Raw genomic sequence first — 17,755 nt, 5'->3', positions numbered from 1 at the left:
TATAAACAGTATTTCCGTGTTTATAAGAGCTCCATGCATTATTTACTCAGTATTGCAGAAAGAGGAGGAGAAGAGCATCTGTAAACTCAAGCATGCACACCATTTCATGTTTTGAAAAAACTTTGGTCCAGACCGTTACAAATTTTTTACTTTCTAGATGGAAATCATTTCAACTGCATGCTGTGTTTGCATAATAGCATACTTCCTTACGAACACTTCATACTGAAATGGTCTAAATCACAAAGGAAACTGTTATGATTTCTGACTTCTGTGACTGGCTGCTCAATGCCAAATAAACTAAGAAATATGGACTTAAGTGTTACTGATGTGAAGCAGCCAAATCCAGATCCAGCCAATTTCATCCAAAATCAAAGCTGCAGTGCCAGCAGTTTCGAGCCTGCTGTCCCTGAAAACCCACGCCACCTAAAGGCAAGGAAAGTAACAGCAGCAGCAACCTGGACATGCAGATTTGTCAACGCGCAAAAGTAAAAGCAGCCACAGTTTACATGTGGTACAGTTAAGGTGTTATTTTTTATAACCACTAATTGTGTGTGTGTGTGTGTGTGGTAAAATAAGGAAAATAAAAGCTAAATACATGGGTTAGAGAATAAGAAATTCTCTAACCCATGTATTTAGCTTTCTCTGTCTTTTCTTATTCAGTTACAGGCCAATTCCATGTGGTGCTTAACAGTTCTGTTATTTCCACTTTGATGATTACGAACACAAAACAACTACTATTGAGGTTGTTCACTGCCAAACTGATCATAAGTGCATACTGACACTGGACTGTGTTGGAGGTATCTGCACGTTTCAAGAACAAACACATATATACAGATTAGTGGTATCTTATTTGATATGAGGGTCACAACCACATTAGCCTTACCTGTGTATCTGGTCCTGCCTGCTGGAGCGAACAGGAGCCAAACCATCAATCTCATCAAAGAAAATAATGGATGGCCTCATCAGGTATGCCTGATCAAAAGCATACACAAGGTTAGATTAAGTTTACTTAAATACAAGAATTACACTTTCTCAAAAAAGTGAAAAGCAATTTGACACTATTGAGTTACTAAAGCTAGCACACAGGAAATACTGGAACTGAAAATATTCTACCAGTATCAAATGACCATTTTTCTATTTACATTGTGAAGTCAGTTCAGGTCAAGTGACTGAACCTTTGGTTACAAGGATATCATCCAAAAATGACCATCGACCTCAACAGCGTGCTGCCTACATGTCTCACCTGGTCAAAGAGCAGGCGTAGCTGGCGTTCCGATTCACCGACCCATTTGCTGAGGCAGTCGGCTCCTTTCCTCATGAAGAAGGAAACCTTCTTATCTCCATGGCTACACTCATTGGCAAGCGCCCGTGCTACCAGGGTCTTTCCTGTCCCTGGAGGGCCATAGAACAAACACCCTCTAAAAAGGAAGGGAGAGGAAATGGAGACAGTGTTTATTTGATAATGGCAACGCTTTACATATACATATCTCCATTATCTTGTATCTATGTACCAAAACAAACAGAAAGACATCACTGAAGTAGACAGCATATCTGTGATTGGATATGAATGAAGTTTGTTTTTCCATCAAACTTGCAGAGTCAGAAAAATCCATCAGAATTCCAAAACAAAAGTGACCCTCTTGATATAAGTTGTTACATGTTAGTTCTTCTCACCTGGGAGGCTGAATCTTAAACCTCTCAAAGATCTCAGGGTAAAGCAGTGGGAACACTACCATCTCCTTTAGTGACTGAATGTGATTACTGAGGCCACCCACACTGTCAAATGTCACCTGGGGAGAAAACACACATTTTTAACATTCACCTATGAAAACCTAAGATGTTTGAAAGATTTTAAGCAGGAAGCATCTCAGTATGTCTAAAAACAAAATTGTTGTGTATAATTAAAGATCAAAATTAAATTACTTTAATTGCGTTTTAGCTGCAGCTCATAAAAACTTGAACACTTCTGAGTTTTAAGACTAAAACTGTCAGCTGTAATTATTAGCATTTCCACTCACTGAGCTATCAAGGTTCATAGGATCCACATCAGCCAAGCTGGCACCCACTTTCACCCTATCACGCAGCACCCCACTCGCCAAGTCTTCTGCGGTCAAGTTCATGGGCAGACATCTGTGAAAAAAAAAAAATTAGGATTACAAACACATTTACACACACACACACACACACAGGTATGGCCATTGCTGTAGTCCTTGTGCTAATGTTAAGAGTTCTAGATTTCAATAATTTTATAGTTCTTTTAAAAAAATGTCACTGAAAGGTGCTTGAATCAAAGAAAAAAGTAAAACAGAGATAGACTAGAGGAAGATAAAAAGATAGAAGAATGAAGGCAGCAGCCATCACCTGTTCCTGGCCCGGGTCATGCTCTTGCTTTTTCTACGCTCAAACCGCTCTTCATCAGAAGACGAGGTGGTGTCACTGCTGTGAATGGCATGTTTTTTCACTCTGGAGAAGTGTGACAATCGAGTGTGAGTATTAAACAGTCACATTTCCTTTATCAGCAGAGATCGATGGAAGAAACTTTTTTTATAGCCACAGCTCGGAGTTAATCATGGTAGTGAAAAAGCTGCTTGAGTTACACATTGGGATTTTTCACATATTGCTACCAACCTTATATGGCTTCGTCTTGCTGGGGATCTGTGGGTGTCAAAAAGTGAGGGGTTGCTCTGCTTTCTGTTCACAGGCTCTGAGAAAAGCAAACACAAAGCAACTGGTTGTCAGGAACCAAGCCTCTTAAAGTAGTTTCAAACATAATTAAACTGAGAGAAAATAATTAAACAAATGGACAATGTCCCTAACACAGCTAAACAAAACGTACAGACGAAGGTTTGATTCAAAAAAGGCAATCAGCAAATACCAATAGGTGGTGCCTCGTATCTCTGCACCGTCTTTCGCTGCCTTAGGTTGTACGGTCTGTCATTCTCCTCTCCAGCCTCTTCTGCTTCATCTCCTTCATCATCTTCGTCATCATCCTCTGCATCCTCCTCCTCTTCCTCACCGTGAGAATCTGAAAGTCACAAGGAGGTTTTCAAACTTCAGATAAGAATATTGCCAAATTTGAGCTTTATTTTATCTTTAATTATCCTAGTACACACTAATTAACTTGAGTTTTCGGGAGCTCTTTCTCTCTCTCTTTTCTCTCTCTGCTGATTCACAAGTAGAACATTAGCAGGAAACTGACCTTCAGTCCCTTCCTCTTCTTCCTCCTCCTCCTCAGTTTTGCTCATGACTTTGTGGTGTGTAGGCAAGCTGAAAGTGCTCCTGCGCATGGACTTCCTGCGCTTCACCCGGGAATACATGTCCATGTTTTCCTGGAAAGACGGGCCCTTTACACAATCACTTATATTCACATTCCATCATCAGGCAGTGGTACCGTACTTTTCTACCTCTGGTTTGTGTGTTACAGCAGGGCTACACTCACCTCCTCAGTGTCTCCGGTCCACATGCGAAGTCGCTCCACCTCACGGTTCTGCCTGATGCTGCTTATGTTGTCCATCTCCTGAAGGACAGCCTCAGCAGTGCTGCGCGCGCGCACACACACACACACACACACACCAGAAAACAGAATTCAAGGCACCATTTTGCAGAAGGGCAATGTTTTCTTATGTTGCATCTGTACTTCAAAGCATGGGATCTGAAAAGAAAGAATGGCTATGGTGGTGAGGTGCTGACTTTCATCTCTATTTTCACTGTGTTTACATCCATATTAAGTGAATGTAAGGGAAGGACTTGTAGCCCTGATTTGACTGCTGTGCTGTACAAATATATGAGGGACTGGGTATAAAACTTAAGTACCAATATGCAAATACTTGAATACAGATTGTGCTACACACATACACTGTAGGAAATCATACCTGGACAACACGGCAACCAAATTCTTATTTTATTTATTTTTTTAATACAGGCATCTCACACTTTTCAATGCTCCAACTAATTCATAATAGTAATTTTCACTTCCTGTTTCTCTTCTGTTAGAAGCAATATTGAAAGAAAGGGGTCAGTAGTGTGACCGCTAGCTACCTGTTGACCAGCTGGTCAAACAGCAGGCTCTGATTGAGGTGTTCAAATTGGCTCTTCTTCACCCGGCAGCTCCTCTTCAGCTCCACATGGCCATTCATGTGAGAGTGATCTCCCCCTCCGCTCTCCTCATTCCGGTGACTCATATGGGCTGCAGCATCAACAAACATTTAATGAGGGTCCGATTCTTTAAATCACATGCCTCCAAAATGCAATTGTTTAATGTATAGCTTTAAAAACAAAAGGGACAAATTGAAAATAACTGCATTACCGTGGCCATTTTGCATTATGCGAGAGGACAACCTAGGGAGAAAAAAAACAACAAATTAAAAATATATTTAGAGACATCTGCACAGAAGACTACAATTAATCACACATAAAAAATGTCTAAAAGCTCATGTTTAGGTGTATCTTTTTACTGTTCACTAAAAAACAGACTCAACAGCCAGTGATAGCAAATAACCATCTAGACTAACTAATTTAAACTTTTTCTTTGTACAGAAATATAAACTAAATGATTTTAACACAACATTGTCATAGGAAAACATTATATTTCTGCCAAAGACAATGTAGCAGCATACTAGTCTATCATTGTGCAACATTATGCATTATAGTCATGATGAGTAAATCAAAGGCCAGCAGCTGACCTGGTGCGGTAGGTGGGAATGTCCCAGCTGACCCTCTGCCCCTTAGTCTGAGGGGACGGGGAGGTATCACTGGAGCTGGGCTCGGAGGCAGTCTGCCGCCGGGTGCGCTTGGAAGGGGGAGCCAAACGTGGACTGCTGGGACTGCTCACATCACTACTAGCCTCCTTCTGTTGAACAAACACCACACCAATTTAAGGAGGAGGAGGGAATGCAAGAATGACAAATTATCAGAAGAAGTAAGCAACAGAGAAAAAAAATCCTTTAACAAATAAATACATCATTAATCTTTGAGTAAAGCCACAATATTAAGCAAATTACAAGCAAGCATGAACAACCCACTCATTAAATCCATGACAACACAAAAGATTTCAAGGACAGAAGAAAGCAAGAACTCAGAATGGCAAAACCAGATAGTGTGTTTGGTGAGAGAAGACCCCTTGTACCCAGCTCCTCAACATATTCTCTGAAACACAACAGCGCAGCAACCAGACATATGCCCTTGATGCTCATGCCCTTCACAGATCAACTTCCCTGCTGATAGTGCATCTCACGGTTGTCATAGGCAACTGTCTGCAATAACTGCAGAGGGGTTTGTCTGACTGACTGGATGGATAGATAGATAGATGCAGACAGATGCAGACAGACTGAAAAGTGCAAGATGTAACGTTACTAACAGTGAACAAATGGACAGTTGTGGCCAGATGGGTGCACCTTGAAATCATTCCCCATTTAACTAATTTTCCAAACATTGTCACAAAACAATGGTTAGTTTTAGCAACAGGTTTTTGACAGCATGGTCTACACATGGCAAACTGAGCAAATAGTTTGGGAGTTTGGTGTAAAAAATTCAGAATTCTTGGAAATAACATTGTTAAAGTGTGAGGTTTGTCACGTTAAAGCCTCGAATTTCTTGAACCACAATTCCACAAGGTACAAACCCTTGCCAAACCGTCCATTAAAACTCAAGAATGTTCTAATGACGGTCAATAAATTATCAGATCGGTGGATTTTATTGTGCGCCTATGTTAAGTGCTATAACAATCGTAAACAATGGAGACGGGGACACAGCACCGCTTACCTTGCATAATCTCAATGTTTACATTCTGAGACAAAGACTGTCAGCAGCTTGTAGGTCAGACGATCAGAGTTACACACTAAAGCTATTCATTTAGTGTAATTTCGAATAACGAGAAATATGTCATTCGTTCTAACGTTATACCATCGCGTTTAAAACACTTGTTGTGAAAAAAAGCTATATAGGGGTCTTAGGGGGATTTACACCAGAAAGTTCACCAAGTTCAGACTTGCTAAATATGGGACTTGAGCCAGCCAACTGTTTTGAACCTGGGACTCCCTTCCCCCACTCTAAGCTAGCTGTCGAGCTAGCTAGAACGTACAAGCGCTAGCTTAACTAAAGCTTTATCTCTTCATATTTGAGAAAATAAAGACGCTAATGGTTCCAGGACGATGGCATGAAGTAATGCTAATAGCCTCATGTCAAAATCCCAGTTGTCTTTATTTGGAAGGTCCATTTGGTGGAGATAATAGTGAAACAAGTCAGCCGGGTAAAATCTGCTAAACACAAAGGGAACTCAACTTGGGGCTAGCCAGGAGTTAACATCGCTAGCTTGTCATTTGACAGCTGGACAAAACATTCAGTGCGAACAACACGCGTATGAATCGCTGCATTCAAATATTTGATTGTGTATCTGCGTGACTGAGCGGGTGTCAAGTACAATACTGCTTGTACTTTACTGTGAATAATACATTAAGTGGAGCACCTTGAGGCCACGGCTACAGCTAGGTTACCTAGCCAACTAGCAGAGCCAGCTAACTCGCCGGCAAAGAAAAGAAACCGGCTTACATGTTCCTCAGAGTTTCGCTCGTTTCTCGACGACGACCTAGTCCTCGAGGAGATGAAGGGACCGCTCCCCGGCCGTGAGCTTTTCCTTGTGTTCACCATGTTTATTTCCTTTTGTGTACCCTTACTGAATCTCCCTGGCCGGCTCCAAACACTGCCTCAGTGAGCGCAGCATCGAGGCGCCATTTCTCTCTCTCTCTCTCTCTCTCTCTCTCTCTCTCTCTCTCTCTCTCTCTCTCTCAAGTGGATGTGGGTCTGTTGGGCAGGTGCATTAATTTTTGCTGACTGGACTACTACCACAAAGAACTAGTGGCTTAGTAATAATATGGATACTATATAAATAGCACAAAGACCATCATAATCAATAGAACTAACTGTGTTTTGTTGTTATGAGTTATAACATGCAATTGTTATTATACGGTGAGTGGGGATACATTACGTTGATTAAAGTCACTCCACTAAGTAGGCAAATACTGAAGCACAACAGGCAGCCCAACGGATTATTAATGTAGAGTAATACCCTGGTGACTTTTAAGTTTTTATATTCATGCTTTAGAGGAGAGGAAACTATGAAAGTTAAGGGGGCTGAGACACTGCTTTGAAGCTGGCAGATGAAAGGGTGCAGGCAGTCTCAAATTTATTTATTCCAAAGTCTTTTCCAAATTGACCGTTACATATTACCATCACTCTCCTTTCTGCAAAATGGTTAAAGGTTAACATCAAAAAGTGTATGCTCAAAACTGTGTAGATTTGTAGAGTTGTTTGCTCCAGAATTATGGAAATAATAATAAAAATCATTATGCTTATTACCTCAAAAATTTATTTTGCAGGCTAACTCAGATACAGACTGAATATTGACTATCACACCTTTTCATTTTTTACTATAGCCTTAATGCATGAAGTAGTAGTGTAGTTATTGAAATATTGATAATCATTCCACTCTTGCTGTTTTCAGTATTGTTCCTCCTATTGCACTCCATGCCATTTTATATATAGATAGATAGATAGATATATGAATACCTGCAGTAGAGATACATCATAGGAGGTTTCAAATACCTATGAAGTAAATGTGACATTAAACAAAACTGTAGCCAAGAACTTCTTGTGATCCTTTCCAGAACCCCTGTGGGATCCCTTGACCCCAGTTTGGGTACCACTGCTGAAACCCAAACCTGTGTGTGTGTGTGTGTGTGTGTGTGTGTGTGTGTGTGTGTGTGTGCTGGCTACTCTATTTCTGGCTTGACTGAAGATGCACTGTGCTAGCCATCTGTTTCATGCTTTTCCTTCAAGCTATGTTTTTTTTTGGGGGGGGGAAGCATAATAAAAAGTAATTTCATTTTCTTGTATATTATACATTTTATGTGTGCTCATGGGGGTGCTGAAGGTACCCAAAGGTATGAAAATATGGGCGTACCTGCCACCAAAAATGAAAGATTGAAACCATCTATCATTCTCAAATTTAATAAAACTGGATCCAGACAACACCAAATTCTAAGGTTTGCTGATGCTGTATAGAGATTGTTTAAAACAATTTCAGCCAATGTTTCGAATTCCAATCTGTTAAGAAACACAGAAAAATGAATCCATCTATAACTAAACATCTTTAAGTATGTGAAATCGCCTCATATGTAGGGTCAAATAAAGGATTATTGGGATTTATTATTTGGATTTATTGGGCTTTTCACTATTCAGTTGTGTATATCAGAGTGAGTGAAGAGACTGTGTCCTTAACATGACTCTATACATAGGTTTTCAGTTACATTGCGTCACATATTCATTTAATTATAAATTCATGCAAGTATTATGTAATTGACTCATAGTGCACAGTATATTTGTACACCTGATTATCTGTTCCTATAATGGCCTATATGTGGCATGGAAATGTATAGATAGTCTGCAGCATCCCTCACTGGAACCTCTCACCACCTGAAAACGTGTCTTTGTGAAAAGCTAAGGGTGAACACATCATATAAGTCTAAAGATCCATGGGATGTAAAGGAATAATAATATGCTTGTCACTAATGTTGCTTTTATTTGCTGTTGTTCTAAGTTGCTTTCTTCCTGTTTGTGTACATTTTATAGTGCTTGTATTGTTTGACGTTTGTCATTACATGTGCATATATATGTGAATGGAGTGGCATAGATAGATAGATAGATAGATAGAAACTGTACTCATCAGTTTCAGTGCTGACCTGAGCAGTACAGTGTCGTTACGACAGGAGGAGTCGACTTACGGCACTGTTGCGTCACGCATTGCTCAGCAGAAGAGACCCTGCCTGCAATTTATAGCTGCAGATGTGTAGCCCGGGATTAACCAACAAAACACGGACTGGTAAATCAGTATATGACCTTAACCTTAATACGCGCATGCAAATGAGAATCTTTTCTGTGTGTGTATACGTGTGTAATCCGCGTTATTATACACAGGTCCTATGTCGTTGGCTCTATGCGCGTCTAACGTTATGGCTTTGTGACGCCCACAACAGGCTACAGCTACTTGCTTTTTTATCGATGAGGTTATCGAGCTGTCTAAATTTAAGTTGTGGGGTATTTTTTAGCAGTTAATATACTGACAATGTACACGGGCATGCCATACATTTACATAATAAACCGCTGAGCTAGTAAAGGTTACCTCAAAATATACCAAACCTGCCTTTAATGGTGATAGGCCCTATGACGTTTGCTTTGTCCACTTGTTTGTCATTTTCTTAGATGGAAAACAGAACGTCATGAAAGAGATTGACAGTGTGGGGGGTGAGAAAAATGAAAATTGGTAAGCCACAAAAAATTGGTTGGGAATTATTTTCCCCTTAAATTTTTGTTCCCTTTAAATATTTAAATAAAACAAATGAATGTAAGAATTCACATAACTTGTGACTCAACGTTCTTCCTGACAGAAACAAAAACAATACAACTATGAATGTGTGTGAATGTTAGTTTCTGTTTGAGCACTTAGGCTCAGTGTATGAATGTGTGTGAATGGTGAATGCAGTGTAGTGTAAAAGCACTTTGAGTGGTTGCAAAGACTAGAAAGGCACCTTACAAATATGGAGCATTTAACTCAATCACTGGATTTTATGTAGGTCAGTATAATGTGTGAAGCGTCCAGAATGATAAAGTAGTTTGGTTGGAAAGTAAAGTTTAAAGGAGAGCATTTTTTTTTCTTGGGTGCATTTTCTGGTTTGCAAATCTACATGCTTGACATAATTTTGGGGGGTGACAACTCAGTATTGCAATGTTTCTGTACAATAAAGCTTGGGACTGCAGGCTGAATTCAGTAAGACACATGAGGACTCATTTGCACACTTCTATTTCTCAACGGTTTTGTCAGTCAAGAAAATGAAGAGGAGGCTCCAATGAGGCGTAGTTTCTCGGTGGAAGACCTCCTTGATGAAGTGGAGAAGATCTGTTACAATGCCTCAGAGACATCAAAGGTCAGCAACAAACTCATACCACTAAATCTTCAGGGCTTCTGCAAACACAGGACGACTTTACATGTTTTATGTAATTTACTTTGCATAAATACATTTGTAGACTGACAATATAAGAATGAATGAATAATTAAGTAAAATACCCACATAGTGTAATAATGTAATATATTAAGCATATATAGACAATATGGATGTAGCCTAATAAATACAAAATGAGAAACTTGTTAGCGGCATGGAAATGCATTTAGGCTGACATTTTAAAAATCCTGGTGACATTCCAGTTATATGGCCTCACTAACCCACCCAAATAAACTCCTCAGCTTCGGAGTTCAGCACATACTGTACATGGATCATTGTGTCTCAGGCTGATCAGGGCTCTTCCTTGTGACCTTGATCCCAGGTGGAGATGGTGGTGAGGCTATGGAAGGATGGCTTCACTGTAAACGATGAGGAGTTTCGCAGCTACTCCATACCAGAGAATCAGGACTTCCTTGATGCCATCAAAAGGGGGTGAGTGACATTGGCCAAGCCAGATTTGTACAGCAGTGAACTGAGTAAGATTTTCTTCAACCTTAAAGCACAAAACAACCAATATCTCTGATAGGGTTGTTATCAGTGACCTAACAATTCCTTCAACAAATGCTGAGGTTTCTGGCTGTCAGCCCTCACTTTCTGGCCTGCAATTAGCCAATCTGTTCCTTTCAAATGCGGTTTAAGATGGAGGACAGTGTATGTGGGATGGTCAGATATTGCAACACAAAATATTCTCCAGCCAATCAAAAGCGAACGACAAAGCATTGTTTTTATTATTTTATTATTCTTGTGGTATTAACACTGTTTCTGTTGTCTCTGGTTTGTACTGGTGAAATTTGATTTGTGTCCATGACAAACCACTGTAACCTGCATCAGTGGCGTATTGTTACTATTTCTGAAGTTAATAAAAAAATTAAAAAATAACAGCCCTTTATTTATAGTATATTGCCCCTTGACTCATGAGACTGCTTTCGCAGGTTTATAACTGCAACAAACGCTTATTTTCATTCTAAATTAATCTGACGTTATTTTTTTGATTACTCGATTCATTGTTTGATCTCTAAAACATAAGAAAATAACAAAAATAAATATCACAATGTCCTAGTCATTAAACATCATGTTTTGTCTGACCAATACTCCAAATATTCAATTAACTATAATGCAAGACAAAGACACGTAGAAAGTTATCACATTTGAGAAGCTGGAACCTGCGAGAGTTTGGAATTTATGGGTGAAAAATGACTTAAATGATTAATCGATTATAAAAGTAGTTGTTGCCTAATTGGATTTTGCTTAACTACTTGACCAATTGACTAATGGTGGTGATGTCACAGTGTTTCTAATGTGTCCCTGAGCAAGACATATAACTCTTAGTTGCATGTATAACAACTGTAAGTCACTTTGGACAAAAGCATCAGATAAAAATGAGCAAATGTGAAAAAAAATTGTAGATCTAATCGTTACAGCTCCACACAGGTTAATTCTTGATTCATACAATTTAAAGAGACTACAGTGTAGTTCCACAGACATTACTGCAAAGCTACAGAATTAGGGAGAACTACATTACATAATATAAAATACAGTTAAGTTACAGTTCTCTCTGCTTGCTCACTCTTTCTCTTTATCTTATTTAGACAAGACTGGCATTACATTGTTTAAATGTCAGTAACATGAAATGGTATTTGCCAAAGCCAGTGTCCGACATAAAGGTTGCAAAGCCAAGCCAGATGATGCACGTTGACATATTGAGATTGAACACAGACAAAGATCACTGTGCTTGTCGAACAAAAATAAAGATATTTCTAGGTTAGGTTTTGCTTGTGGACGACCAATTTTCAGATTTCACTTAAGCTCAAAATGGTGGTTTGCTTTTTCTTTTAAAAAATACAAATGTAGACAAACTCTTTAAAGCTTCACATTACAAGGAAAATGTATATACTGTATGCATACAGTGTGTGTATATATAGAGCTGAAATGTAACATACTGTCTGATGGGGTTTCGATCTTACAGTCCCCTAAGGGAAATTACCTGTAAGGATGTCCCTCCTACAGACCAGAAGCATAATGTTTGTTAAAGCTCATTTGTAATATTGATTGATCTGACTAGACTCCAAGCTTGGTCTTTTGTTTGTCTCAGGGAGCTTCCGGCAGAATGGGAGAGCAGAGCTGAAGAGGAGGAGCTGGAGATCAGTGTGGAGGATCTGACGGAGGAAAATTATGTTCCAAAGAAAAAGGCCTTTCACCCCTTCAGTGGCCGAGGATACCGCCTTGGCAGGTAAGATATTGTTTTTGTGATAATATAACCAAGTAAGGGGTACAGGATTTTACATTTTTTTATGTATTTATTTTGCATTGAAACATCTTAATATTGTCCCAAATAATCAATAAAGTACGTTGAGTACACATTATTGTTTTCACTTGCTGTGTTCTTAAATCCCAAGTTCCAAAATACTATACAACTTTATACCACTAGGTGTCCTTCTAAATCCATGTGTCAAAAAATCCCACAGGCAAATCTGACCAAGCAGTCAGCCTGATGAACCTTAACATTTTTAAAAAACATGACTGTATGAATAATAAGTTGTCCAGAGAGTTCACAAAGCAAATTTTGTGTGAGATGTTGTCTGCCTACACCTAGCAGTAATCAGTTAGAAAAACGCACAGTGCATATGCTGTATGTACGTTTAACTGGTTCTTAATCTCTTACATGTTCCTGTCTATTCCCAGCGTTGCACCCAGAGTAGTGGCCAGGTCACCATCTGTGCACGAGGATGGAGAATCTCCTCCTATTCCCATGGTAACACTAGACCACGCCCTTCCTGTTACCTCCCTGCAGATCTGGTTGGCTGACGGCAGAAGATTGGTGCAGAGGTTTAATCTATCGCATCGGTGTGTATCACAATGTCAAGGCCGAAACACATCTCACCATGTGTTGATCTCATCAAAACATATCTACACATTAAAGACAGACTAATATTCTGTGAAAGGAATAGCTTGACTCTCTCTAACCCATGCTGGGCTGTCTGTAAATCTCAAGCATCGAAGGAAAGAAGTAGTTCAAGAGATGACAAAAGATTTTTGTTTGTACTTGCTTGGGAGGTGGTGAGGGGGCCTTGTTCGAGGATTACGTAATGCTTTGTTCTAGTCTGCTGAAGTTGAAGGCATGGCGCATGTTATTTCCCCTGCCACAGTGCATGGGGCTGCAGAAAACATAATCTGAGATGTAGCAACGGAGTGGATCTATAAAATCCCCAGAGAGGTATTGCGTAACTCGTATGCAGCATTTATATAACAGGGTTAGTAGCTAAAGGATGGAGAGGGCTGAACCCCTCCAACCTTCAGCTAGTGAGGAGGGCTGCCATAGGATAACTTGAATGTGCTGGGTCGTGATTAATAATAGATTATGTTACTAGTAGTATAGTGCTTCAGAAAGAAGTCATGTCATAAGAAGGAGTAGAGCATTTGGCTGGCAAGGCTGTTCAGGAATAGTTCAGCCTTTTCTTTATTATGTGTTTTTTTTTTAACCTTCTGTCATGATGGTTCTTTAATTATTTTCTAGGATCGCTGATGTTCAAGATTTCGTGGCACGCTCCCAGAGGAGCTGCCCACCTTTCGTCCTGACGACATCGCTACCTTTCCGGGAGCTCAACGACAAAGAATTAAGTCTAGAAGAAGCGGATTTGGCCAACGCTGTCATTGTCCAGAGACCCCTGAACACACAGGCTCCGTTTGGACACTCATGACTAAAAGGGCCCCTGAAATTCACGCAGCACGCCACCTAGTCCCTCACCACCTCTCCATGACCCTGATTGCAGTCTCAAGGCCTCCTGTAACTTCTAAATCTTTCTTTATTTGGCAGTTTGTGCTGCATCTGATGATTGTTATTTCCCTCTATAGTATATTTATATCTATGTGGGATTATCTACAGTCTAATGGAGATATTGTCAGTTAGACATCTCCCCCACAACAGGTGCTGCTGATTTGCTGTTGTCAATGCTTACTTTGTCTTCTTTCTCTGGAGGACGATGTTTACCTGCCAACAGATCTCCCTAAACCCCCAAAACTCCAGAAAAAACTGTCAAGGCAAACCGATTCTGTCGTCTGTGTAGATGGTCAAACGTGTTTCCATCTGTTGATCTACCACATATAACCCAACCTCCTTCCCTCAAACACACACACACCAGCATCACCAATCTACTCTCTAAAGTCTTCCCAAACTGTGATCACCAGTTTTTGTGCACTATTTACATTACAAAATAAGGGTTTGTATCTACAAGTTTACATTTACTGTATATTTAAGGAACATCTGATGTTTTGTTTGCACATGGGTATGATTTCAAAAGAAAAAAGATGACAGCTGGTTATTTATTTTGACCTGACTTGTTTAGGTTTATCAGTTTCAGTTTTTCTGCCTTTGTTTTGGGGGGTGAGGTTTATTTCAGAATGTAAAATGTTTTGTTTTTTCAAGACATATCACAAATCGAGGCACAATAAAAATCCTCCTCAAAATTCTGCACATTAGTATGATTTCATTTTTGATGCGAAACATAAAACGCTTTGAGAATTCAAATCCATACCATTACTGCCCAGGTGTAAAGACTGCTGACAGATAGTTTTGATAATTAATTAATCCATTAGATTCAAGAGAGTATGACTGTCATGGTGATTATGGTATGACACCAAGCAGAAGCTTATTTCATGTTGTAGTACAACATCTGTGCTCTCATTACAGATTTAATGGGGATTTAGACTAATGAGGCAGGGAGGGGCTACTGATGTCAGAATTGGAGAAATGATGACTACAGTGTTGACACAAAGATATAGTATGAAATGCATAAATGTGATAGTATGAAGTGCAACTACAGTGATCATTGTGTGTAATAGTGGTCACTGGGTTGTAGAAATCAATTGCTTCACAACAAAACTACTCAACAAAGCAACTACCATGCATCTTGTGTAAGGACATGCATGTGCTGTACAGTGTGCGTGCTTCTCCATCTCTGAGCTTTCTGTCTGGCCTTGGGAAGAAAGCGGACGCCATTATCCATCTTCAATATTTAAAGGAAGGAAGGGAGGGAGGGGTGTGCAGAACAGGAGAGGGTATGTATTTGCTCATGGCTGAGAAAGGAGAGATGGCAGCCTCAGGGTTGGTCAAGGACAGGGGAAGAAATACAGAAGCAGAAATGTCTTGAACATCATAATCCCCTCTGAAGATTACCTTTCTATGAGGCCATGGTGCCCCATTTTAGGATATGTGCTTAAACGTGCAGGCTGCATGCATCACTTGGTTGGCAGAAGGGGAGGGGGGTCTGACTAAAGAGTAAAAGAGAGCACATTTCCTTTGTGCTACACATTTAATAAGGCTAAGCATGCAGGGAATTACTTTTCCTTTAACTCCCACATTTCCTTTCAGAATGACCCTTCTACTCGTGCGACAGCCAATCTTTCATTTTGCACATTCCCCTTCACGCATTATCAGAAACATACCCATTCTAATGCAGGTCATATGCCTGACTTTTCTGCAGTGGTGCCCTTTTCATTTCTTTATTTTTCACTGTCAATAACATGGTTTTGGTAGAGGGCTTTGCATACTTGGAATTCATGGAGTGGTCTGGGTTCAACAGCGAGGTCTCCATGACATGTTTGTTGTCATGCTCTGAGGAGAGGCTTACTGTGAAGAGTAAGCATCTTGCACTAAAAGGGCTGCTTATGAAAGTGCTTTGTTGGAAAATGAAAGGCACGCAATATATCATCAAGTCAAATAATGAAAAAAGGGCCTATAAAAAGAGCATTACAAGTATGTGTAAAAGTGTAATCTCATTCCACAACCAGAAAAAAGTGTGTAGAAAAGGCTTACTTTCCTTTTAACCTAAAAAGAACTATTTACATTTATTTCAAAGAATTATTATTATAATTATTTAGAACAAAAAAGTGATCATAGAATAACAAATTAGACTGTAACCTTGCAAAATAGTACGAGACTTTAGGAAATCAGTTTACTAAAAGGGCACTCCAACACCTTTGTCACAATAGCTCCCTGACTTTCTATTGTTTTTGCACTTTAGCGTTTACGCATTTATGGAATTTAAAGCTAGTTCTGGGGATTGTCATTTCACTCAGCAAAAGATTTTATTGAAGAGGGAAAAAAATGGCACCTCCCAGTTGCCTCAAAGGTCAGCATAGTGAAGATGACTTGCAATTGGTTAACAGCTCTTTGCAGGTCAAAGTTCACCAAAGTTTAACTTGACATAAAATATGTGCACACATTTGCTTTGTGGCCCATGAGCAAATCCACTAATTTCTATGATTCCATTGCAATGAATTGATTTTGCTGCTAAATGTTATTCTTTTAAATGTTGGTGTAAGCAGGCTTTAATAACACCAAGACTGCTATCCAGTTGCATTATAGGAAATGTAGGATCCAGTGATTTTGGAGCACAACTGATTCTGGGGACTAAAAGGCTGGATATCTTACCCTCTGCTGCTTCTATTTTCACCATTCTTTTTTCAGTAATCCGTTTCTTGTGAGTCCCTCAACTATGACATTGCCATAATAACACACACACACACACACACACACACACACACACACACACACACACACACACATAAAACCTAGTACTTGATTGTATTATTTTATATGTAAAACAGACTGAAGTTTACACTGTAATGATGAGGATAATTTGGCTGAATTATGATGAATGATGTAGCAGTGTGGGAAATATGTATGCACATTCTTGTTGAGTTTTTTTCACACACCTTTCGGGAACTCTCTCTGAGTGCAATGAAACCAAACAGGTTATATTTTTGCCATTCCTCCTCTTGAACCACACCGCTTCATGGGAAGTGACAGTCACGGCTGAAATGTTATCGGTGGGAGGATAGCAAGAACACTCTAAACAAATATGAGATGGACGCAACTTTTTTGTAAACAAATGTGTCACCAAGCGTGGAGTGTTATCATAAGAGGCATGTGCCAAGAAGAGTATGGTATCGATGTGAATCTTATCTTTTATCGAGTGTTGAATATTATAGTAATATTGCAGTATTGTTTATCACATGAAATTAAAAATACCACAGTATAACACTATTGCTACATCCATACAATAACAGAGTTGTTGTTGTTGCATGGTCTTCTTACAGTAAGTTGGCATCCACAACACACATATTGCTGGTGTCAAACCATTCTGCCATAATCTCCTCACAGATGCACATGCTAGCCCACATCCACGCAGCTTGTGTCATACACCATCACGGCCGCTGCAGGTCGCAGCTCCGTCACTGCAGACACGAGAGCGGAGACGCGCAGACTATCTCCATCCTCCGCAGTCTCCTTCTCATCCTGTCCGTCTCACCGACTGCCAGACCACCGCACTCACCAAACTAACTAACTAACTAACTAACCAACTGCACCGCTGACTGCACCGGCTGCTTTTCCACCAACACGGGGTAAGATGATATTTGTGTTTTCTCCTTTAAAAAAAAGGCTTCATGGTTCTTATCAGGTGTTCAGAGCGCTTGTTTATGGATGCACTTACGGTAATAGTAAGATGAGGGCAGGCAACGCACTCCTGCCCGGGACATCGTCGCATGTTTGCTCTTTCTCAATCATGGCCAGTGTGTGCAAGATGTCAAATAGCCTACAGCAGACGATGGTAATTTGAAGGACATTTTACTTTTACTAGGCTATGTGTTTAAAATTTTTGCTAAAGTGTATGTGTGTGTATGTGTATGGTTTCTTGTTTCGT

General features: G+C 39.8%; 2 protein-coding genes across 4 annotated transcripts in view; one reads left to right on the top strand and one right to left on the bottom strand.

The window, feature by feature from the left end:
- atad2b (ATPase family AAA domain containing 2B) overlaps positions 1-6,722 on the bottom strand; it is a 74,324-nt gene extending 67,602 nt beyond the window's left edge. For both annotated transcript variants that reach the window (XM_046060556.1, XM_046060557.1), the window contains exons 1-13: positions 6,547-6,722; positions 4,683-4,849; positions 4,307-4,338; positions 4,039-4,186; positions 3,440-3,539; positions 3,200-3,329; positions 2,876-3,025; positions 2,629-2,704; positions 2,362-2,463; positions 2,019-2,130; positions 1,675-1,790; positions 1,244-1,418; positions 884-972 (exon numbers count right to left, since the gene is read on the bottom strand). In XM_046060556.1, coding sequence (XP_045916512.1) covers positions 884-972; positions 1,244-1,418; positions 1,675-1,790; positions 2,019-2,130; positions 2,362-2,463; positions 2,629-2,704; positions 2,876-3,025; positions 3,200-3,329; positions 3,440-3,539; positions 4,039-4,186; positions 4,307-4,338; positions 4,683-4,849; positions 6,547-6,645 — 1,496 coding nt within the window. In that variant the 5' untranslated portion in view covers positions 6,646-6,722. The remainder of the gene's footprint in view (positions 1-883; positions 973-1,243; positions 1,419-1,674; positions 1,791-2,018; positions 2,131-2,361; positions 2,464-2,628; positions 2,705-2,875; positions 3,026-3,199; positions 3,330-3,439; positions 3,540-4,038; positions 4,187-4,306; positions 4,339-4,682; positions 4,850-6,546) is intronic.
- A 2,029-nt stretch (positions 6,723-8,751) lies between these two features.
- ubxn2a (UBX domain protein 2A) lies at positions 8,752-14,521 on the top strand. Of its 2 annotated transcripts, XM_046060561.1 has the most exons (7): positions 8,752-8,875; positions 9,256-9,316; positions 9,875-9,977; positions 10,375-10,484; positions 12,145-12,282; positions 12,735-12,896; positions 13,567-14,521. In XM_046060561.1, exons 1-7 carry the CDS (start codon positions 8,839-8,841, stop codon positions 13,748-13,750), a joined length of 795 nt encoding a protein of 264 aa, XP_045916517.1. In that variant the 5' UTR covers positions 8,752-8,838; the 3' UTR covers positions 13,751-14,521. The 2 variants fall into 2 exon arrangements, with proteins under 2 accessions (XP_045916517.1, XP_045916518.1); XM_046060562.1 differs by lacking the exon at positions 9,256-9,316 and having other exon boundaries at positions 8,763-8,875.
- The last annotated feature ends 3,234 nt before the right edge of the window (positions 14,522-17,755 follow it).

Source organism: Micropterus dolomieu, linkage group LG10 (genome assembly GCF_021292245.1).
Source record: "Micropterus dolomieu isolate WLL.071019.BEF.003 ecotype Adirondacks linkage group LG10, ASM2129224v1, whole genome shotgun sequence".
Lineage (NCBI taxonomy): Eukaryota > Metazoa > Chordata > Actinopteri > Centrarchiformes > Centrarchidae > Micropterus > Micropterus dolomieu.
This window is presented reverse-complemented; position numbering and strand designations above follow the sequence as displayed.

Coding starts and splice junctions, on each gene's coding strand:
- ubxn2a (XM_046060561.1), top strand. CDS start 8,839: ATGTGTAGCCCGGGATTAACCAACAAAACACGGACTG. Junction 8,876..9,255: donor AACCAACAAAACACGGACTG/GTAAATCAGTAT, acceptor TCATTTTCTTAG/ATGGAAAACAGAACGTCATG. Junction 10,485..12,144: donor CTTGATGCCATCAAAAGGGG/GTGAGTGACATT, acceptor TGTTTGTCTCAG/GGAGCTTCCGGCAGAATGGG.